At 28.9% G+C, this 25848-nt stretch overlaps 1 protein-coding gene across 2 annotated transcripts; it reads left to right on the forward strand.

Moving 5' to 3' along the window:
• The first annotated feature begins 1324 nt into the window (after positions 1–1324).
• Positions 1325–25848, forward strand: LOC107170917 (membralin-like). 2 transcript variants are annotated; one of them, XM_089219106.1, is made up of 14 exons: positions 1325–1522; positions 1600–1881; positions 2170–2485; positions 2558–2838; positions 5893–6026; positions 12286–12392; positions 12456–12552; positions 12632–12875; positions 12968–13058; positions 18597–18654; positions 18758–18841; positions 19231–19363; positions 20161–20260; positions 24528–25848. In XM_089219106.1, exons 3-14 carry the CDS (start codon positions 2249–2251, stop codon positions 24942–24944), a joined length of 1983 nt encoding a protein of 660 aa, XP_089075232.1. In that variant the 5' UTR covers positions 1325–1522; positions 1600–1881; positions 2170–2248; the 3' UTR covers positions 24945–25848. The 2 variants fall into 2 exon arrangements, with proteins under 2 accessions (XP_089075232.1, XP_089075231.1); XM_089219105.1 differs by having other exon boundaries at positions 1600–1877.

Raw genomic sequence — 25848 nt, forward strand, 5'->3', positions numbered from 1 at the left:
TAATAAATGGCAGATAAAAATTGTCAAAGCAATTCACAGACCACAATGGAAAATGACCATTGGCGAAGGTATGAATCGTTTTTTTTTGGGGGGTGAGGGGAAATATTTAAAACCTCACTTTAAATAATCATTGATAACGTCCTAATGACGTTAATAAGTTGCGAGTAATATCGTGCTGAATATCCAAATGATTAAACTGTTGAACATTTATTATAATATAATCAAAACTTCTTCTTCTTCTTTTCCTTCGTCTTCTCTTCCAATTATTTGGGGTCGGCCACCTTGGTCCTCAATTTCCAATTAATAATATAATCAAAACTAAATATGCAAAAGAGTAAAAAATCCTCTTAGGGGGGAGGTAATGCCACTGTGGGCCACTCAACATAAATATGCCACTGAAAATGACTTTGGCGCATTCAAAATATCAGTTCTAGTTTTGAAATATTTAAATTAGCGTTCTGTTTTAAATATTTTTGGCCTTGTATTTTACCTGGTAAACCTGGGAGGGTTCCTGCAGTCATTATTTAATGTGTGGGGACCTTATTTTTTTTTATAGTAATTGGCGAATTATAGTAAATTTTCGAATATTGCAAGGTCGAAGCTGAACTGTTGAACCTACACCTATAGGTACCATTTACCGGATTTACCGGATTCACATAATTTGAATTTTGAATTGAAATATAAGATTGTTTTAAATTTTTATTTTTTCACTGATTACAACAGTTATAATGGTAGATATAAAATATATGTACAAGCATTTTATACATTACACTCAACAATTCAAAGCGCAACTGTACAAGAATAGGTATTTCGGTAAATTGTTTTTTTCAGGGACTTTTTTACCGGAACTTTTTGTTCCGATTACCATTGCACGAATAGAGACGAATTACCTACGTATTACGTAGTAGCATCATAGTTGATAGGTGCAATTTCTATAAAAAAAACTAAGGAAGCTTAAGTTATGTATTTTATCATTTTTTTTATTTGAAAGACATTTTTGATACATGAACACAAATATTATTTGAGGGTGCTAATTTTAAAATGGTTTCTGTAGTTCAATTGGTAGTTGTGACTGTTGTGAGCTGTGACTAACTATAATATGTGACTAACTATATAAAAAAAATATATACATATATAGAAGGGAACTCCAACACAATATATTATCATTATGATCGTCGTTATCAGTTTATCACCGGACGGCGGACCGCCGTATTATCACCATTAAGCGAACGCTGACAATTCATGTTGAGTAACATTGGAATAAATTTGTGGACTACGAGGTCTCAGGTATGACGACTAAATGTATTCACGAAATCGTAGTGTTCGTACTTAACACTTTAACAGTAATTCATTAAACATATTTTAATAAATAATATTAATTAATAGTAATTAAAACAGAACGTACCAATCACATTCACAAGAATAGTAATATCCCCAAGATCGACTTGATTACTTTTATTATACGCTTACGGTTTACACGACGTCGTGCGCGCTATCATTTTTAATCCCTCAAATGATCATTGTAAGTTGGTGAATAATTTATTTATCATTATTATATTATTGTTACAAGAAAAAATGATAAAAACAATATTATAATAGTTGGCGCACAGCTGCAGCTGATGAAGTGATGACTACCAGTGCCATTACGAATTTTCAAGTTGAACCTGTTCATCGTTTGATCGTATTCGTGTATTCGTGTTTCCATATTATGGATCGTCAAACTGATTGATCACAAACTTTATTATAATTTTTCCGATTTCCCGAGATTGATGTGCTGCCACCCGGCCAAATCACTCGTTCGATCACACCCATAGGTATACCTACCATAATAACATCGCCGATCGTCGTCGAGTTCGGCCACACGTCCGTCGATAAGGGTGAGTACGTACACTTTTTTACCACACATTTTTATAAAAATGTCCGTTGGCCCACCTTTCACAACAAGAGTTCTGAGTACGTGACCACTTCACTTGCCAAGTTACCTGAAGTATCAGTTTGCGTGTTATGGTCTTTAAATATGTGATTGTCCATAACAACAAGTTCTATGTCTTTGCCTGCGTTCCTGTTTTGTTATAATTCTGTTTTGTAGCTTCGAGTGGCATACAGTTGAAACATAGGGCAATCTGAATTCTGTCTCCTTAGAATTTATTGGTTTTTATTCTCTACCAGGCGACGATGCAGTGTAACATTCGTCAACATTTCCTGCTGATGTTTTGTCCACTGCCAAGTTAAAGGAACTACTTTCATCATGCCCAACAACGGTCACGATCATGAAGAACTGGTGGTTTTGCCACCAAACGCCTTGGATATGAGGACAACAGGAGTGAATAACAACAACAATAATAATAACAATAATAACAACAACCAGGCATTCAATGTACGAGACCGCTTGTTCTATGCTTTGTTCTATAAGGCCACCCTGGGGTATGCGAGGATTTTCCCAAGATCTCTAAGGAGGCTTATAGAATTTGTATTTTTATTAAAGGTAAACTTTTGCTCATTACCGAATGTCGATGCTGACAATTTGGAATTTAATATTTGTGTTTTTTGATTTTAGGCTGTTTTGTCATTTTTTGTACTTGTTTATGTTCACATGAATTTCTCACGAATGCCGGCCAATTGTTTAGACCATGTTAAAGATGTATGGCCTAGAGATGGTATACTCCGAGTGGAGATAATTCGAAGTTACCAACGTAGTCATGCAGAACAATTAGGGACTTTAAATGAATTGTTCACAGTTGAAAAATCATATGAACGTGAATATAAATTAAAACGTCTGGATGCAAGTGATGAAAATGCATCATTGTTCAACCGCTTCACTAAAACTAATAACCCCGAGTAAGTACCAAATAATTATTAAATTAATTGTTCTAAACAAGCAATTCATTTTAATACCTTTTGAAAGTTGGTCTTCTAACAATGTGACTACTACCTAATTGAAAAAAAAAATATATACTGATATTAAAATTCCTAGAAAAGACAAAGACCTAGAAATGTCTACCTAAGTATTAATTATTAATTAACTAAATATTTGTTTTCAAAATTTACATTTTTCAAACTATTGAGTATATTATGTTTCTAAGGTTTTCTTAAACTTTTGAAGTTATTTTTTTTGTTGATATTTTTTGATAATTTTAATGAAGACAACAGACTTCATTTATATTTTCTATATATTTAATAACATTTTTAGGATTGGTATAAATAAACTAAATATTTGAAATATCTTATTGAACATAATTAATCATTTAAGTAAAGACATTTTTTATATGTTTAAAACCAATCTTTAAGTGGACTTGATACCTGCATACGTTGTATCCGTCGTACAATTGTGTAACATGGCAAATTGTATGCTCATAAAATCACATTATTTAGCTTCATTAGTTAAGAATTTAGAGTGAATTGACTACTTATAGAACTTAAAAGTAAGATTATTATCTAGTCAATCTCATAGAATTTTTATCATATATTAATTTAAAAGCGAGTTATGAGTATTTTAAAATAATTGTAAATTGTTTGTACCTACATCTTAAGATATTTATAATTCGAGTTAAAATAAAAATATAATAAAAATAGATTGTTGTTTAGTATTGACTAGATAATAATGTTACCTTTAAATTTTATAATAAATCAATTCACTCTAAATTTTTAACTAACTGAGCTAAATGTGATTTGATAAGTGTAAAAATTGCTATGTTATGCATATGTTGTAAGACGTAGACTACACATACTGGCATGACAATTTCTGAATCTTGAATGCAAAAGTTATATAGACAGTAATACAGTATACTTTTCATAAGTAAACTCTTTTATTTCGTATTGTATAAGGATTAAACTATAAGAATATGGGGCGGTACTTTCAAAACTCATCACTAAATATCAAAATTAAGTACTCTTTTAATAATATATATCTTAAAAAAGCTATTTCTCACTTCAATATATGTAATATAGAAACTGTTTCATGTTAATAATCTTGAATTACTACCTAGAATTCAAATATTATTATATAAATATACTTATAAATACTAATGCATAATTTTAAAACTAGACTATAAGAAAAAAGCAATGTAAATCCCTTTATATGTAACAAATTATTTGGTACGATGTTTCCTTTAAATATTGTTACTGATTTGTTGCATAGTAAAAATATTGATACTGATTCTTTTCCTACATTTATTAAATATAACCTGCAAGCACTGTCTCCATCTTACAAATGTGTAATGAGGCAAATTGTAAATTCTGAATAATCTATTTAATTCTGTTGGAGCATATTGACCTATTCCCAAATTTAGAATATTATCTTGTGAACTTCATAGGTTTTTTTTTTTTTACTTTAATTAAAAAAAAAAATATGAGGTTCTCTATATAATATTTTTAAATTTTATAATAGGTCAATTTGCTCTTATATCAAACATACATGAGTTAAATAAATTATTCAGAATGTACAGTTTGCTGTTATGCATTTGTAAGACTAAGATAATTCTTGAGAGAATGCACGCACAGGTGTAATGCTCTTTTAAAAGGATGTCGCATCCACATGTGTTGTTTCCGTCTTACACTTATACGACATACCAAATTTCTGTTCTCTAGTTTCAATAGGGTGCTCTCAGTATTGATGTCAAAGTGAATTGACCTATTCTAAAACTTTTAGGTAAGAACATTATCTATATTCTCTCAATCTGTTTTATAAGATATTTTTTTTTAAAGTGAGTTATGAGCATTTAATATTTTGAAACTAGTGGATGAAAATTTGGTATGTGGTACGTGTGTAAAATGGCGACAACACATGTGGGTGAGAACTGAGAGGTCTTCTTAAAAGGGCGTAATACCTGCATGCACTCTCTAAAGGATTATCTCTGTCTTATAAATGCATAACAGCAAATTTTACATCCTCTTGAGAAATATATTACAAAACTTATTAATAGCTATTTAATTAGGTAAGATAAAATGTATGAACACATTGTTTTAATTTTAATTTTTTTTTTTTTTTGAAACGAAAACTACAATAAAACTTTATAATATGTATAACCTGCTTTATAATTATACTTTATATCGTTATAATATTATTATAATCCACCAAATTGAAATAAGTTTACTTAGAGTTTTGGTTAGAACGTATTTTGTTAATAAAATACCTAATGTATTTAAATATTTCTGAAATAAAGTTCTATTATTATTATTTTTATCTCTATAATTTTGGTTTTTTAACATGTGCTGGTATAGGGTTCTTTTAGTTACTTTTTTATAATACGGTTACAACCATCATAGCTAATTTCAAAATGTTGCAACACATCTTGGTAAATCTCAACTATTAAACTTTTGAACTTGAATTTGTAACTTATTTTATTACTGAACAATTTGTCCATTAATGTTAGAAAATCTTATAATAAATTTAATATCTTATAATACAATTTTATTTTTAATTAATTAAAAATATGTTGGATAAAACCTATAGATAATTTGTTTTAAAAAAGTTTGGGTAACTTTTATTATTTTTGTATTATAATATTTCAGTTAAGAAATTATATAAATTACATAATATTTTATGCATGTATTTGATTTATTTATTTCTTATTAAATGTCTTTCAACAAAATGGAAATACATAAAAAAAATTACAATTAAGTAATAAGTATTTTTTGTTTTATCTTACATAAATATTAATAAATTTAATATAAATTAATAGATTTAAGTATTAAGCAGAACGCAGAAGAAGAAAAAATGTAGATTGGACTTAAATTAATATATTTTAAATATTGGATAATATAATTATGTGATAATTACATATTAGATTATAATACATATGTAATATTTACACTAGTATTTGTTTATTAATAATATCAAGTATAATTTTTAGTGTATTTAAAATTACTTTATAACCAATTATTTTTTTTCAGGAACAAAGGAGAGGTTGATATTGAACCATCTACAGAAGAGTTAGTTGAAAATAAATTTCAAGAGACATCTCAAAACAGCCAAAAACCTAGCTTATTCAACTATTTATCATTTACAAATTACATAAACTTTGAAGGTAAAATGTATTCCAAGTAAACATAAAATAAGAACTACACAATATAAATATTTGTTGGTACTAAGCAGGGGTGTCTCTAGACCTTAGCTATGGATGGGGGGGGGGGTTAGAAATAATAAAAAAAAATTTATTTATACTGTAAAGCACAAATGATCATAAAACGATTGAGCATACAATATTTTAAATATAAATATACAATATAAATAAAAACAATATTATATAAATTATAGTAATATTTTATTACATTCTCTAAAAATTCTATAAGTAAATATAATAATATCTAAAATATAAATTAAGCAATAGTGATTTTACTTCAGTAAAAATATCATCTGAAAAGTTACAAATGTTTTTTTATTCTGTATGAGTATAATATTTCATATTATTTTTTTGATTAAATTATATTAATTTTATATAAAATTGGTATTAAGGAATTAACAATAAAGTTAATTTAGTTGAGACTCAATATGATTTTAAATTAAAATTAAATTATAAATAATATTTCTAGCCTCCTAGGTATTTATCAAATACTTCTAATTTCTCTAAAAATCAAATTCATATAAATTAAAACTATTTTTATTTGAAAATAATTATTATTCAAATCAGTTAATGTATGTATTTAAAAATATATAAACACAATAAGCGCTGGCAAATAAAATTGCATTTATAGATAATATGGATTTTATACTGTAACTTATTGAAATGTTTGTTTTTTTTTATAATTTATGATTTAATACAGTGGCTCCCCAGTAAGATGAAGCCTAGGATGAAAACTTAAATTGATTTTGGGACTTTTTTTTGTAAATAAGTACTTACTTTTCTCTTTTAATAAATACTGATTGTGATTGCAAATGTATTGATTATCTTTTATGCGATAATCAAATTTCAATGCCTAGTACTAAATTTCTGGAATTTCAAACAATTACTAATCTAATAATTTCATTAAAATAAAAAATAACATAATAATATATATATATATATATATATATATATATATATATTTTGTTGACAGAGTAGAGCAACAATTTTAAATATGTAAATATTAACAAAAATATAAATAATAATAATAATAATATGACAAATGGTAACTAATATAGCTGGGATAAATTTGAAGCTATAGACTATAAATTAATGTCCAGATTTTGTATCCAATCAATTACATCCTCTTTAGTTGTATGGATATCATTTAAAGTGCCTTTGAAAGAACGGTTCGGGCATTCAGTTGCTATATGAAAGATAGTTTGCTTATCATTCCCACTGTCATATGAAAGAGTAGTATGTAATTTCCATTTAAACATCATGTGATTACACGTTCCATGGCCGGTCCTAATGCGATTTAAGGTTGCCCAAATTTGTCTAGGCAGATCGAAGCCTGGTTGTTTGGAAGTTGGATTGGTAACAATGTTTTGTCCATCAGGGTTCTCCACCAACCAATCCTCAAGCCATTTGGTATTTCCCCGGGTATTTTTCTGTAACAGCATCTCTGCGGTTTTCCAGGATTGTTTGCGTGACTTAAGTCGCAGTCTATCCACATTTAATCTTACATCCGCGTGTATTGGGAGGCTCTTTTTATTATTGATTTTAGTCCATTCCCGGATAAGAGCTTGTTCTCTTCAAATCTTAAGAGGAGTTATATTGCTCAGTACTGGAAGCCATTTTAAAGGGTTAGATTTTAATGTTCCCCCTATGATTCTCATTGCTGAGTTGAGCTGTGTATCAAGTTTATTGGTATGTGCACTATTTATGCATACTGGGGTGCAGTATTCCGCAGCTGAATATACTAGCGTTCTGTTTGGTACCACACCCAAGTACTTTGGGTAAGAGTTGCTTTTCACTAACTGCTCTCCAAACTGTACCCGTATCTCTTGGTTTGCTCTTCTGTTATTCAAATGGAAGAGGGTGACTTCCGTTAGTAACATAATAATAAAAAATCCCCACTAACGCCTTAACATCAAAATGTGGACACCAGGGGTCTCTGGACCACCAATTGGGAACTGCTGCTCTAACAAAGTTTAAAACAGTTTTAATAATTTGTTTAAATTTATTTTAGTTTTTCATTTTAGTTTATTAGATAAAATATGAAGTAGTTTTTTAATTTATTATAAAGTTTGACTTACTGAAATTAATTATTTTACATGTTAAATTAAACAAATTAAATATAGCTTTGCTTTATATATTATAATTATATAATTTGAAATTTTAATAATTTATCCATTAGAATTTTGATTCTCTATTGCTTTGAGCAGTTCAATATAATATATTGTAGGTAGAGCCCAACTTAGGGGGGGGGGGGGCTAGGGGGCTGTAGCCCTGGGCCTTTGTTGATATTTAATTATTAAAGTGGCATTTTGAAATAATTGTATGATATTACTGGTTACGTAGTTTCGTTAGTCACGTAGGTATCGTAATGGAATTTATGACTATTCTCTAATCGATAAAATAAGCTATTAAGTTTTAAGATAAAGTTGGTCAAAAGCACTTTATATCGTTATGATTACAATTTATGCAACGACACTTCTTTATTTATATTTATATTTTTATTTTCATTGTTTTATTTTTATTAATTGTCATTAAATAATTAAGGTACGTTTTCCTTGCAGCGTTCGGACCTTGCGGCTAGTCGATGCTAGACGCGGGGTTTGAACGCCGCATCAAAACGGTTTTACAAACAGCGTCTAAACGTCATGACTGTTCCAAATTTTTTACAAATATTCAATCAAAAATAACCAAAACCAAATTTCTTGTCAGGTTTTTTTCTAAATTGTTAAAAAACTTTTACAAATTGAAATCAGGAATTAAGAAAGCGTCACCAATCAGCCAATCTTTATAGGACTATAGGTCGATTGCAATAAAAATTAATGTAGTATACACAATACATTATATTGTATAAACTTCATGTTCTAGTATAAAAAAATGCAAATAAATAAATATATGTCGATCATCAGTTTTAAAATTAAGAACATAGCTCACTTATTTGAAAAGGTTGACAACCCTTAATCTAAAGCAACATATTACTTATAGCCTTATTATGGTATAATTGATTTATAATCTTAAATAAATTGAATATTACAAATCTATATAGCATAAAGACTACATTTATAATTTAAGTTGATTATTTAAAATTTAGATACTAATTAATTTTGGGGCCCCATTAAAAAATTTGACCAGAGTCCCAAAATTCCTAAATTGGGCTCTGATTGTAGGTATTTTTCTAATTATTATTCTTTTCTAAATTTTAATTCATAAAATTCATAAATCATATTTCAATTAAAATCCAAATAAGTTAAATTAAACTTTAATATGTAGAAAACTGTTTTTTATTTTAACATTGTAAAATCTAATAATGATAATCATTATAATTCAAGCGTGAACACTAATTAATTTTTTTAATAATTAGATTTTTTTTTTTAATGTTAATTTTTCTGCTCGTCATAGTTGTCTTGATTTTCTATGTAGTTTAATATCTTATTGTATTCCATCTATTTTTGTTAAATTATTTGATACAAATATTTTAATTTGTTTTCTTTTTAAATCAAGCCATGTATGTTTAAATATTCGCCCATTTCATATTTTACAATTTAATTCTTTGGGTCTGTTTTAATAGATAATAGTGACAACTTATATTATAAATAATCTTTATTAGTAAATAAATATAGGTACTATAGAAATTAGATTTTTAGGGTATTACCACTGGGTATCCTCCATAATCACACGATTCAAGTTACTTACTTATTTTTCACTTATCAAACCTACTCATTGTACAAAGATTGTGTATAGATTGTAGGTTTATTTCAATAAAAAAAAAGATTTAAAAAAAATTGAATTAGAAAAATTAAGATTATTATTAAGATTTATCACACTTTAGACTTCCAGTAACAGTGCATATTCATGAGTTTTATTAATTAATATTTTCTTAAAATGAAATAAGTTAGATCATTAGTAGTAAGTTTAAAACTTGTAGTTTTAATGGTCAATGTTAAAATAAAATAATAATAAATTTAAAACCTTTTACAAAACTTACCAGTAAATATAGATATAATCTAGTTTTTACAATTTAAAAAGAAATTAAATATTTAATCTTGTGATATTTTATTTAGAAATTCAATATAATTATATCTTAATTTAGTGGTTCCAAACTTTCTATAGCACAACCGACAACTCATATTAGAAAACATTTAAATTTGACAATTGCCAAATGATATTGTACTTAAGAGGACGCCACACCCACATGTGTTGTCTCCCCCGTACAAGTGCGTAGCATATCAAATTTTACGCTCAGCAGATCACGATTATCTCCGTTAATTTAAAATTTAAAGTGAATTGACTTATTATAAAAATTAAAGGCAAGATTATTACCGAGGGCATCTCATAGGCTTTTTATTATATTTTAATTTTAAACCGAGTTATGAGTATTTTTAGATATAAAAATAATTTACAATTTTAAAATAACCATAACTCGGTTTAAAATTAAAATAAAATAAAAAGCTTATGAGATGCCCTCGGTAATAATCTTACCTTTAATTTTTATAATAGGTCAATTCACTCTAAATTTTAAATTAACGGTGCTAAACGTGATCTGCTAAGCGTAAAATTTGCTATGCTACGCATTTGTACGACGGAGACAACACATGCGGGTGTGGCGTCCTCTTAATATCTAATAATAACAATTATATTTTATAAAAAATATATAATTGTTTTCAATTTCGTCTTTTTTGACCACATTATTAAACATTAATTTTATTTTGCAATCATCATCATAAAAAATAATTAATTTATGGATATTAACAAAAAGTATACTGAAAAATGTTGTAGTGCATATACATACAAAATATATTATTTTTCAATCATCTAAACATTTTTTAAACTTTTTTATTCGTGGAACCCTTTCTTATGTCCAATTTTATTGTGAAACCCCTACTTTTTAATTTTTTTTTTAGCTTAATAGCTTTTTTTATTTAGTTTTTCAACAATAAGTTATTACAGCTCAATTATCTTCTAATATTATGTCATTATTTAATGTTAAATATTATTTATCATTGTTATTTAATATACAAACTTTTTCTACACTCGCTGCTACTAATTTTTAGTTAGACTTTTAAAAGTAATTTTCTTAAAAATTAAAAAAAAAAAAACTGAATTTTAGCATAACCCTGAAGTGATCTCCTTGGAATACCAAGGTTCACACATTTTAAGAAATGCTGATCTAATGTATAGTTAATATTAAATGTAATATTAAAAATAAAATAAAAATATTTTCATAATTTTATGTGACTTATCAAAAGTTAAATAGTGACTCTGAGTTTAGGAACCTCTTTATTTAATATTTTTTCCAACAACAGATATTTTTAGAACTTATATCAATATCTGTTTATATAGTGTTAATTTTTTAAATTTTATTTGGTATATACAATCTGTTCTTTTAGAAACAATAAAAATATTTGATAACAGAAAATAGATACATGATTATTTGATGGAAGAAGCCACCCTCTGGTACAATGGCCTTACTTAAGATTTCATTTTTTTGTATACTAATACTTTAGATTAAACAGTGAGAATAACTTGATATCATTTCTTTTGAGTCCCTGGTATGAGAAGGAAGCTTTGAATGGAATCTTTTGTTAAAATTTGCTGCTTCTTCATGAACTGTTTTGATTTTTAGATCGGTATATAAAATAAGGTTTGAATTTTATTAGTGTTGGATTTTTTGGCATTGCCCCAAAGCTGAAGACCATAAGTCTATATCAGCTTGAATATAGATTTATAAATTAAAAGTTTAGTATTTAATGGATGTGTTTGTTGTTAGAAGTAAGGATGCGGAGTCGAGCATTTAAGGTGAGTCTTTTAATTTTAATGTGATGTGACCACGTGAGTCATTGGTCAATTGTTAGATCTATGTATTTAGCTGTTTGAGAGGAGGGGATTTGATTATTGTCTAGAGACATCATAGGACTAGGAGGAAGACGAAGAGTGAACGTTGTATGTGTTTTAAGTAGAGTTTTGAGATGAAATTATTCTTAAATTCATATTCATTTTAAGTACAGTAAATTAATTTTTCAAATAGTTTCAGAAATTATAAAATGGTTTTATTATAATTGAATAATTGGCAGTCCCCTTAAAATATATTTCTAAGTGCTAAAAATAATTTTATCCAAACCAAAAAATCAAGGGCTATTCACAATTGGTAATCTATCATATATTTACATAGTGACAAATATTTTTTATGTACATTTATTTTTTCTTTTCTGTTTTTTTTTTTGTGTAGATGAAAAAAAAGAAATTTTTAGCACTACTACTAAGGCAAATCGTCATACCACTAGTAAATCAAATTTTTCAGTAGATGAAGACTCAGCACAATTTCGTTCTACCAAGGTACTTGTTCTATTATATTTGAATTTCTTTTTATAAACATAAAAATATAATAATCTTTTTCAGTATCCAAACAGTTCTATTAGAGGTGTATTGGGAATCGATACTAGTTCATTATTCCAGTCGACAAGTACTACATCACCTCCGATTGATGAAAATGATGGTATATATATTTTACAAGTTGTAAAATGGGCTTGAATGAGATTTGTCAATGATAATGCTTACATTTTTTTATTTTTTAGTAATATTTTACGAGAATTACATTGTTGAATATTCATTGGAGTACGGATTCTTGCGTTTGTCGCCCAATGCTAGAAATCGATTAGGTATTCCTGTTATGCTAGTAGCCTTAGAGCCTACTCGGAACAAGTGTTTTGGCGATTCTATTGGCCAGTTTTTCTTGGAGTATTTCCTTGGCTACGATGATTTACTGATGTCTTCCGTTAAATCACTAGCTGAAAATGAACAAAACAAAGGATTTCTGAGGTAAAGATTCTCTCTCAAAGACTTATGGTTTGTTGTAAATAATTTTAATTTATTGCTATTATGTAAATAATAATAATAATTTAATATTTCAGAAACGTCATTACTGGGGAACATTACAGATTTGTGAGCATTTGGATGGCTAGAACGTCATATATTGCATCATTCTTTATAATGGTTGTGTTTGTGAGTATACAAATTATTGATTATTATGTAGAGTCAACCAAAATAACTCTTATTTTAAGCAGTATGTTACACAAAGGGTAAAATTTTCAACAACCCTGTTATAAAATGGGAGTATTATTGTTATCGCAACAAAGTAAGAGACTGTGGTAGCAAAGGTGATTTAGTTGTTACTTAAAAGTAAAAAATTCCTTTGTATAATAGTATATTATACTCTTTAATATATACGGGGAAGAACAAAAAATTCACTGCACATTTGTTAATAAGTGAATAGAGTTGTAGTGGCTTGAAAAACTATTTCACCAAATATTTATCTAAGAACATTAATAATCTTCTATAAATATCAATAACATTTTTTTAAGTTATTATTATTGGAAAAAAAAAGAAGTTGAGCATAATTCTACAAATATTTTTTATGAGCATCTAAGGTTTAAGTTTCGATGAAATTGATATTTATGTGTAAAATAATGAATTCTCATCAAATGATTTTAGTTTTGTTGTAACTTTTTTGTTCTTGATTAATTCACAACTCTGTGTGAACAATACAACTCATATGCTGCCATCCTTTATTGATTTATAATGTTGTTGTAACTTATAACATTTAAACAACTAATCTTAGAAGGTTTTTTATTATTTAAATTATTATTTTGTGTACTCAGTGAAATTAAAAAAAAAAAATTACTCTCATTTTAAACTATTTATAGGTATTATTTTTGAATATTGTTGACAAAATGTTGTAAATTATTTTGTAGTTATAAATGTATATAATGTTCAATTTTTATGATAAGTGGTGAAGTTGCGAATACTAGATTCCTCATAAGTGAAACTAAAAAATCTAAAAATATTGATATAATTATTTTGTTGTGATTTAAAAATATTTTTCGTGAGTATTTGAGACTACTTTAAGAGTACATTTTAAATTGTATATAACAGCGGTTTTTAACCTGTGGTCCGCAGCTCCTTGGGGGTCCGCGACAATCTTGACACCTTACATAATTCAATAAAAATTAAGATTGATAAAAATAATTATAAATGTGTACGTTTAGTTATATGTCTACTTCTATAATTTGTAATTTAAAATATTAGTTATTATTTTATGATAACATGAGATGTTTTGTAAGAAAAAGGTATTCGACAATAAATCGGTAGGGGTTCGCGATTTCTTAAAATCTTTCATCGGGAGTCCGTGTTCTACAAAAGGTTAAGAACTGCTGGTATATAGTATAGATACACACATTGACATTTTCAAATGCAATTTTGTTGGCAAAAATTAATTTAACCTGTTATACAAATAATGTCTACTAGTAAAATAAGTTAGTATAATCACAATAATATCATAAAATTAGGCACGATAATCGTAGTAATTTATAGGCTGATGATTATATTTCTCAGAATCATTTTTCTTACCCATTAATTATTGAATTCAAATTTAGTACATACTTTACAGCATGGGTTTTCAACGTTTTGAAGTCCACGCCCCCTTTCAAACTATTTTATGAGTTCACGCCTCCCCCATCGCTATATCAACTCGCCGGCAATGCACGGCGTAGAAAACGGCAATGTTTTCATTTTTCGCGTTTTTTTTCAACATTTTCAAGCCCCCCCCCCCCCCCCCCCTCTGAAATTTTTTCACGCCTCCCCAGGTTGAGAACCCGTGTTTTACAGCCTCTTTAGGTACCTATTTAACAGTAGAACACTACTGCTTTTTAAATTCAAACATTAATAAAAAATTAATGTTACCAAGCAGTAAACTTTATTTTTGTTTGAGATAAAAAAATTTTTGTGGAATTTTCCACTTGCCTAATGTTAGCTATAGAAAGGAAAATGTTTAGGAATTTCTAACTAAAAATAATTTGAAAATTTTTGAAATTTGATGAATTTTGTCAAAATTTAAATTTAAATGAATATAAAAAATAACCGTTGTTTATATATTTTATTCTTACTGTTTTTGAACTTCCACCAAATAAACTTCTTACAAGCCATGCAATATATTGTCGAGATTTTTCACTGAGTAAAAATGTTTTTATCATGGATAATTTAAAAAAAAAGCGATAAATAGCTCAAAATATTTCAAGAATGTTGTGCCCAGGGACCTGAAATTTGCGGGGGCTAGGGCATGTCTCTTTTAGCTGGTTCCACGTAATTTGGTCGCAGTAAGCTGGGCGTGGTAAATTGTGGTTTCACGTAATTTTGGCGCGGGGAATTGGTCGCGGTGTAATATTGTCGCGCGTCATATATATATAGTCGTTCTATATTAGATCGCGTCAATTTGATGATATCTTAATTAGCTGGGCCTATCCAAAAATGTGATACAAACACTTTATATGTAGGTTTCGGTTGACGACACGGTTTTCTATTCATGGTGGCCTGTAGACAATTAGTGCTTTTGAACGGAGGTGGCATCAGTGACATATTTTAAGGTCTCTAAGGAAGTTTGACGTGTAAAACTAATTCAGTGAAGCGTATGGTTGTGTCGTCCTGTATTTCGTGCATGATATCAGAGTTTATTATGTCGTGTGTAGTGTGTACGGTGGTATTGTCTGGAGGATTGGTCAAGGTGGTGTAGTAGTGATTTGGCTGTGGATGGTCATTGCATTGGCCAGTCGCAAATCCATGGCCTTTGACGATTGAGCATTCGACTCTCTGGTATACATCATGGCTCTCCAATGTTCCGTTGCTTAGTTGGACGTTTATGGGCCACGAAGAACATAATTCCAAATCATGAACTTACGCATTGGTTTAGAAAAGATACAGAAACAATATATCGTTACCGTATATAAATTTTTGGAAACTGTCCTCGTTTGAAACATTGAAACTAACAGGTCGGATTGTCAAAAAATATGCGTCTATCATAAAATATACGTATAATAGCCAACTGAACCCGGTCAATAAACATAATTTAGGTAGTGATTCATTCGAATGCCGTGTTATAGTCAATTTACGTGCAACTCATTTAGGTAGGCAATCCGACTATATTGATAAACTTTATATTATGGATCTATTGACTGTAGATAAATAGTGTTAGTAGATAATATACGATACTGAAATGAATTAATTATTTTTAAAATAATCAATTTTGTAGTTTTTATCATTATAGTTAGACAATAGCAGACAATATTATTTAGGCAATAGCAGCGTTATAACGAAATTCGTTTTAGAATTTAATATTTCGTAATAACTTATTAGTATAAATAATAATAACAATACTTGTATTCTTAAATTAAGTTATTCACGTGGGGTAGTTGTCGCTTGTATTATTTTTCAACGTAATACGTCTTCGATCAAATTACCGCCTGAAGTCATGTATGTGAGATTGCTTGGTAGCAGCGACATAATGATTAAGAAAACCAATAAGAAAGGAGTGCGTGAAATTAGATACGATGTTCTATTCCCTCGAGAAATGAATGCCCATATATCCTCTTCCTCCTGTTGCCAATTACTATAGCCGAATTTTCTCCTTTTCGTTGAATTTAAAAAAGCGTATTCAGCTCTTTTAAATCACCTCAAACTACTACTGATTGGCGCAGAATAAGTAATTTATTTCAATTGAAAATCAATTCGACTCGTTTAATTACTCGTGTATATCGGTTAAGTATATAGTCTATACAATGTGATATACTATGATCCATTTGTAATGAAATAATCGAAATATCTATATCTCGTTCGATCTTGCGCTATTGGCACTCGTAGTTTATTGCATTATTCATTATATAAATTTATGCAATAGAGGTACCTAATTATTTGAAGGTCGAACTACTTATTGAGTATATAAGTATATAGGATTTTATTACAAAATAAGATTATAATAATTAATCATTTGTTTAATTCTTTTGTTTCTTAGATTTTATAAACTATTAATTTTCATATTATAAATGATGTTATTGTTGTAATCTAGTTTATATCATAATACTAACTATGAAAATTCTAGACCCTAGATTTATAGCCCTATATTCGATAAATCATATTATTGTGTGTAAACACGTCTAATACCTACTTCAATGTGTACATAAACAAGTAATTCTTAATAAAGTTTATTTAAGTTTAAAAAAAAAAAATAATTATAAAGTAATGTAAATAAATTAAAATGGAGATAACACTAATTCGGAAAAGGATTTAAATTATACATGGTTGATGAATTTATAATGTTACCTTAGTGTCTGATAGTCTAACGTAAATTTTGAATGAGGTAGGCACAGCACGTTATTCAATTAACTAACATCTTCATGGTTTTAATTAACTCTATAATGTAATATACTATATATTTATTTATTATTTTTTTAGTTACCTTATCCCATTAAAATATAATTTTTCAATATTTTAAATCTGAAATAATTGATTATTTTTTGTGTTGTAAAAAAATTTGTTTTCACAATTCTCAGTTACAGCATTCATTTTATAATTGCGTTTGTGTTCCATAAATATATTACAGAGTAAACAATGAACTGGTGTGTAGATTCTAAAATTTTACTCAAATTCGACAAGTTTAATATTGTGTGTTATACTGTTATACTACTGGTAATAGAATTAGAAAAATGCTTGGTAAATGCATACTATTTTTGTGTTGAACATTGTATATAGTAGTATAGTTATTATTTATAATTATACTAGCATAAACATTATTTATTTATTCATCTTTGTAATTTACTGTATATATTAATAATTAATTTACGCTTAACAACTTCATAATGTTAAAATTTTTTATCATATCAATAAGTTCGATGACCTTGTATGTCAGAAACACTTAAAAAAAAAAAAAGCATAAACATATTTAATTATTACCGAGGCTGTGCATTCTCGTGTATTTTTTGTTATTTTGGTTTTGTTATCTTCAATCAATATCTTTTTTTAGTTTCCCTCGGTATGGTCATTCGATCTTAAATCATTTAAACGAGTATACATTTTTACAGGATTTTGGTTTTAAAGGATATTTCGAATATTATTACGTACAGAAATTAAATATTTCATAATTACTTCGAGGAAGTTGGATAATCTTTAAAATATTTTTGTAAATTTCTTTAGGTGTCATATTTTTTATTACTTATAGTTTTTGACAAATTAGTGATTGATAAATTAACCATCGATTTTATTTTTGAGTTGGATACCAAGAAATTGTGTATACCAATGTATATATTTATTATTTTTTATGATAAGTTATTATTAGATTGATATTCCCTTTAATAGTGTAAAAACGTTTACCGATAAATGACAAAACATTAGGTATACTGCTGGTATTGATATAGTTGTAACCTAATAAAATAACATATATATATATATATATATTTATTAAAATACGAATTATAACAAAGGTTAATTTGAAATTTTTTTATCACCTAACCTAATAATTACATTAATTAAGAAATAAGTAACTTTAGATCTAAAAACGTGTTGTGTAATCTCATATTTTTACAATTTTAAACTATTTTTTTGCCACATTTAATTTTCGATCACTTATTTGATACTTATAATATAGTATATATTATATATGTATATATGTTTATTGAAATTAAACGGTTTGTATTTTTGTTTTGTTTTTTCTTTCAGACTGTATCGATTTCAATGCTCTTGAGGTACTCACACCATCAGATATTTGTTTTCATAGGTAATTTATATTATTATAATGGCGTTAAACAAATAAATATATAATAATTATTATATATACAATTTTAAAATTTTGTTTATTTATCACTGCTTAATTTTTTCAGTGGATTTATTGCAGCTATTAGATTTTCACGGTTCGCTCTCTTTCCCGGCGGCGCCTCTTTTGACCGTTATACTGGCTCTGGTCGGTGAGTAAAATAAATAACGATAATAATGATAGTAATAATCCGTCCGTGTGATTTTTCGTCTCATCCGAATATTATTAAAACATTTAAAACCCTGTCAAACGGCGTACGCGTCATCGGAGTTCAGTGACGCTGTTGACGTTCGTTCCCCGAAAACATAATTTTATGCATTAACAATTAAGAGCTTTGTCAACACGATAACATCGTGCCGTGTCCTGCATTCTTGCAGTGTGTATGCGGTAAATAATAATAACGTGGATAGTCGGGATAATATAACGCGGGGGTTATCGTGCATAAAATAGCTTTTGATTTCCGATGATGATGATATACGTTCAGTTTATTTATTCACTTTAATACTTTATAATAAATAATTTTATTTAAATTCGCAACAGGCATGGAGGCCATAATGTCGGAATTTTTCAACGACACCACCACGGCGTTTTATATCATATTGATCGTCTGGGTAGCTGATCAATATGATACCATATGCAGCCATTGTCCGATCACGAAAAGGCATTGGCTAAAGTGAGTACCTATATAATTTAAAAGCTATTATTATTGTCGTCGTATTATATATATACCCTACGGCAGGGGGTCCTAGTTAGGGGGGGTAGCAGATTGGGTGGTTGGTACTGCAGAGAGAGATAGGGAGACAGCCACGGGGGTGTGGATTGGCGAAGGAATTACACGAGAAAGTTGTCTCGAACACGAGTGCATCACAGTTTGACATGAGGTACGGAAAAAAAGGAGGAAGGAAGAAAAAGGGTCCATTGCATGACGAGAAATACGAACGCGACACTACGGGGATTCCATTGACCACCCGCCAGGAACTGTAATGAATATACCAGAATTGCACTTTTCCCCCACTTTCACTCACTCTATCAGGTATTTGCGCGTGTGCGTAAGTGTGCCAGTCATCTCTTACAGAAGTGTAACTCAATGGCTAAAAATATAACTGCCTGATATATATACAGGGTGTTCACACCATTAATATTACTTATTTTCTATTTAATTTATAATATTTTTTGGCGTTACCTGAACTCGATATGAAAACAATTAAATCTTTTTTTTTTTTGTGTTTCTTAACCGTGTTTTTGATAGCCCGATTTATCGAGTTAATTTATGTAGGTATTTCAAAAGTTGAATTACTCAGTTATATTAGGTATAACATTCAAATGACTGGATTGGATGGTTAGGATGGTGGTGGATAGTGTTTACACGGCGATACATCCTGTATATATTAAACAGTAATATTTATAGACACATGTGTACTAAGCATATTGTATATTTGTATATGTAAATCGATTATGTTTCTGTTCCAGGTTTTTCTATCTGTACCACTTTTCGTTCTACGCTTACCATTATCGGTTCAACGGTCAGTATAGCAATTTGGCTCTCATCTGTTCGTGGTTTTTTATTCAGGTAATATGATATAGTTTTTTTATTGTAATTTTTGCTTTAGAACAGGTTTCACGATAGATTGGATAATGTATTGTATAAATCATGGTATATTTTACATTATATTAGCGTTATCGATTGATTTTGGTTCGATATCTGCGGGTAGTGTTGTTATGATCACAATAGGATGAATTTTTTTTCAATTGTTCCGTCTAAATTCCAATGGGGCGCTTTTTTAATCACTTTACACTGAAAGTCAATCAGTTTTAGATTCTGAGTGGAACGAGGAATGTATTAATTTTACCATGATGTGTGTGTGTGTTTTTTTTTGTGTCTGTCGTCATGGTCTTGTTTTGGGACAGTAAAAGTGCTTCGATTTTCGACTTCAGTACCTCGTTTGATCATCTAGAGAATCTAGTTGGTACTTTGTGGGGTCGAAAATTTTCAATATTTTTCTAAATAATCGGGATAAACAAACTAAAAATTAAGGGAAAAACAGGAAATTTTACGCATAATCAGTTTTCGACAAAATCGATTTTGGTTTTTACTGTAACTTAAAAACAAATGACCATAGATACATGAAATTTTCACCGAATGTTTATATGAGTATATTCTATTCGCCATGCAATTTTCGACTTAAGTTGAACTATTCATAGGTATTTGCAATTTTCGATCATTATTAGTTTTTTTTAAAATTAATATCGATAAAAATGTATTTGCTAGGCAGAAAAGCTTGAAAATTTAATACAAGGCTCTTAACATATTTTTACAATAGCAGTTGAAAAATATTAAAAATACATAGGCACGATTTTTTTATAAGCATTCAAAGTTTGAATTTTGACAAAATAAGTAAAAATAACAAATTATTTTAAGCTAGAAATTCATAAAAAATTTCTTTTTAAATCTAAGATTTGAAAATTTAATACAAGGCTCCTAAAATTTTTTTACATTAGCAGTTGAAAAATAAAAAAAATACAGTCACATTTTTTTTACAAGCATTCACATTTTAATTTTGATAACATACGTAAAAATCACGAAAATTAGCAAATTAGTTTAAGCTAAAAATTTATAAAATTTTACTTTTTAAATCTAAGATTAGTAATAAAGATTTGAAAACTTTTAATAATCTATAATATGTCCTAGACAGATAAACCGTCTCCGCTCAGAATCGTTTTTCGTATACAATGATATAATATCATTGGATTCAAATTTAATTCCATCCATTACAGTAACCCACTTGTAACTTACTGTACAGCAGAGTGATATCCACGACTTCCCCGCTTTTTTTTAACTAAAAATTATAGGACTGCAATATTTTTACTCAAAATAAAAAATACCTAATGAAGGTGTATGTTTGTAAACTGTGTTCGAAGATTTTTCTGTAATATTTTATAGAATTATATTGTTTCTGTGGTCTTCCATGTGCACTGTTTTTTGTCATTATAAAAAAAACGAAATTTGCGTGCCGATTGTTTACGTGGTCGTTCACGTGGTCCGACTAGTACGCAATACCTACATAGAATTATGTATTTATGTTTAAAGTATATATAATATAATATTATTACCATTATAATAGTGACCCGATAAAGTTTTCATGTTTATTGTCTGTTCCGGACATTTGATTTGAAGCGTTTTTAATTTGAATATTATAATATAGATTGGAGTATTATATAATATACAATATTGGGGCTATTGCGAAGTCTGCAATAGATCGTTGTTCACACTGCGCACCGTCGCGTCGTTATGCTTTTATAGTGATTTTACAACGCTGTTGTTTTTTTGTGATCGGTCCTTATAATAGTATATATATATTTCATATCTGAGTTATGAATTCAGACAAGAATTTTAAAAATGCATAATACTTTCGAAAACTTCATGGACACGTTTTTCTTGATGCGCTCTTTGGTAATTTAGAAATATATATTATAGTATTATAAGATATGCAAATTATATTTGTCGTACGTTTACAGTATAGTTATAATTATGTATCTATATAATCTTTGAAAGTTTTAATAATTAATCAGTCAGTGAGTGATTCCTAAAAATTAAAACATTTCTTTGATCCATTTTTCAAACGTTTTATAGCAAAATAAAATTCCATCTTTTTATTTATGTGAACATTTCTGTTAAGTTATATTAATGGATTTGATTTGTGTATGAAACATTTTTCTTGATTTCTCCTCGTCAGTTCGTTAGTTCCGGTTTTTTTTCATCCTCTATCCTATATAAGCAAAAAAGACATTGCATAAAATACTGAGTACCTACACCTGACAGGTATACTCCCTATATATATATATAGCGCAGGTAAACTCCCTATATATATAGCGTAATATGACGCTCAAGTAAGTATATACACTTTTGAGGGATGTTGCGCGTTCAAATACCATTTCATATTTGATTACGTAAATATTCAATGTATTATGTATATATATGTAATATGTATTGCTTTAGTCGTTTCTGTCCGAGTAGGTATTTAATATAGTTATGTCTGCGATATATGTTATGTGGTTCAGTACCCTCCACGCCGACAGGGTCGTTTTGCGATTATCATTATTGCTGCGAAATATTCGGGTTTGAATTCGATTTTTTTTTATTGTAATTTGAATGCAAATTGTCGCGACCAGTATTGTGTTATTGTAATTAACGGGCAAAAAACCCAATGGTCTATATTATTATGTGTATGGAAATTTTTGAGAACGAGTGCTGCACACAAGTGTATGTGTACTTATATATATGGTCGTAAACAGAATGAATTCTCGTCGACGTCCCGAAGGGTTGATATAAAATTTCCATATAAATTTAACAATGAGCACGGTCCGTCCTACACCTCCTTTGTCACTCTTTCACCGTTGCCCCGTGTACATGTATACGTTATGATTGAGTCGTTTTTTTTGCTTATTTTCGTTATTGCTATATTTAATGTATCTTTCTTTTGGGGGCACCAATTTCATCGTATAGTATATTATATAATAATATATTCACATGAACTCTAGCGTGGGTTTCAAATTATTTAAATCTGTATCACTGTATAATATAGAAATTACGCTGTTGTCATGATATTACATATATATCTGTTACGCGACACCAACCTGCGTAGTTTAATTTTTAAGCGTCATTAAATATCACAATTAAAATATTTGTTTTGTTTATAGTTGCTTTAAAAATTGTATAAATCTTCGTTATAAATTGCTAAAAAATTTATGTAAAATACATTTTTAATTTATCTTAAATGTCTATTAAAAATGAAATGGAAATATATTTTATAATATTCTTATAAAATTATGCGTATACACACTAAACAGTTAAAAAATTTTCATAGATCATTTTTGAATCTATAACTATAGTTAATGATATTAACTTGGAATATTTGTATCTTGCATTTAGTTGTATCTTTTATAAATTAAGCCTTGAATTTAACTACAAGATAGTTATTATTTCTATTAACGATTGAACGACAACTTTTAAATAAATCAAATTTACACGAGAACAAAATCAAAAATAATTTAACAATATAATATACTGTAAATAATACTGCTTGATTTTTCTTGTTCAAATTCAAATCGTTTATGTTCAAATATTTAAGAAAAAAAAATATAAAACCACAATATTTTTGTCCATCAAAATGATATGATTTTAATATGCATAAAGTTATTGTATGCTTTATACTTATAAGCTCAAAATAATATAGTTTCGGTGGTTTTTGTGCGCGCAATTATGTCGTTTGTATGTTTTGTCAATATTATTCTGTTGCAAAAATAAACTCCATTCCTAGCTACTACACTTTGTTTCCAACCGTGGCTGGGTTTAAATTAAACATTTTAATAATAGATCCAATTATGCGTGATATGAAAGTCATGGCATGTTATGCCCTTCGCAGTTATATATATTGTAATGCTATGTCTCAGATTCCCGGGATACTTGTTCGTATCTTCTTCAGAGTTTTCTTATTTTTTCTTGAAAAACATATTAAAAAATGTATTTTATATAGCTAGTGGTCTGAGGTTAAAGTGGTAGTGCGCCAGTAATGTCGTGTTTGACGCATATTTTGTTATGACTGTGATGTTAACGTCGTGTTATTTGCCAATCGTATTTGTACAGACGGTCAACCGTAAAATTAAAACCCATTTTCACGGCCTTCTTCACTTTTTCTGAGCGTTGGTGCACGTACTTTGATTATTTATTTATATTCTGCAGTGCTTACAAGTTGCATAATCGTTGACCTGGTCGTGTTTCTACAAAATATATTAAATATTAAACAGGTTTAAACATGTTTTTTCTGTCTTTTCCGCAGCATTCCATGGTTTATTTTTATCACCACTATGAGTTGCCGTATGTGCTGCAGCAAGCTCAACTGCAGCAGGTGATCATCCAGCGGCAACAGCAACAGCATCAACATCAGCACCAGCACCAGCCATCCGGTGGGGATTCATTGCGGCCGGAAGGCAGAAGTCCGGTTGAGGTGACCATAAGGCCAGTCCAGCATTTCAGCCTGATGAATGGACTGAACAACCTGGGTCGTTTGCGGGCGGTGCTGTTACGTCGCCGGAGAGTGAGGACTTTCGAGCCTCCGCCGCCACCGACCATGCCGACGCCCCCAGCCAACCAACAAAACACGTCGCCACAGTCTACGCGAACGCCTTCGACGATCGACGCGACCGGAAGTGCCGATTCGGAAAACGTTACGGCAGCGACGCCCACAACGCAATAGTGCGCTTTATACTCGCGATGAGCTGCCAAACTACCTATCATCTATACCTTACATACCTATCTTACTTACCTTATAATACTTTAACTACAACAACAGCAACAACTACTATACAATAACGATGTTGAGGACAATTGTTATTACTGTTCCTATTACCTACAGTTATTGTAAACAATTTTTATAATGCCGCGCAGATTATATTATATTATAATTAACACATTAACGCCCTATAATCTGTGATACATGATACACGTGTGATAAACGGTGGTGACGAAGACGAAGACAAGTAAAACTATGTATATAACAAATATATTTCAGGAATTAAAACGGCGGCGGCGTATGTATAGCGATCGTATAATAATTTAATATATTATATTGCTCTTGTTATTATTATTACCATTATTTTGTACTTTATGTTTTCTTCTTCGGAAAATGGTTCGCGCGAAATCTTAATTCATCGTTTATTCGTTAAATAATAATTTATTATCATAGTGATATTGTGTTTATCGTTATTCGTTTGCATAACCTCGTTCACGTGATTGCGGGGTGAAACTGTCCGCTTCGTTGCTTTCGTACTTGCGGTGGCGATGAAAGTGGCATCGGAAAATATAAGTGGTGACGGAGCCCGGGAACGTTTTTCTTATTTTAAGATTGTATTCGTTTTTATTTTCACTCTACCTAGTTTGTAAATTACGATTGTATATTTTTTTTTGTTCTATATAGCATTTGTAATTAATATATATATATATACATCATATATTAATTATTATATGCCATTTGTTATTTTAAAATATTGATATTATATAATTATAATATCGCTGTACTATAAGTTATCGTGCAGTGTATATGTTGTGTATGACGTGTACGTAAGTTTTTCGAACATTCAATTATATTATGTAAACATGTA

This window comes from Diuraphis noxia, unplaced genomic scaffold (genome assembly GCF_037042655.1).
Source record: "Diuraphis noxia isolate RWA-SAM2 unplaced genomic scaffold, SU_Dnox_SAM2 contig0002, whole genome shotgun sequence".
Classification (NCBI taxonomy): domain Eukaryota; kingdom Metazoa; phylum Arthropoda; class Insecta; order Hemiptera; family Aphididae; genus Diuraphis; species Diuraphis noxia.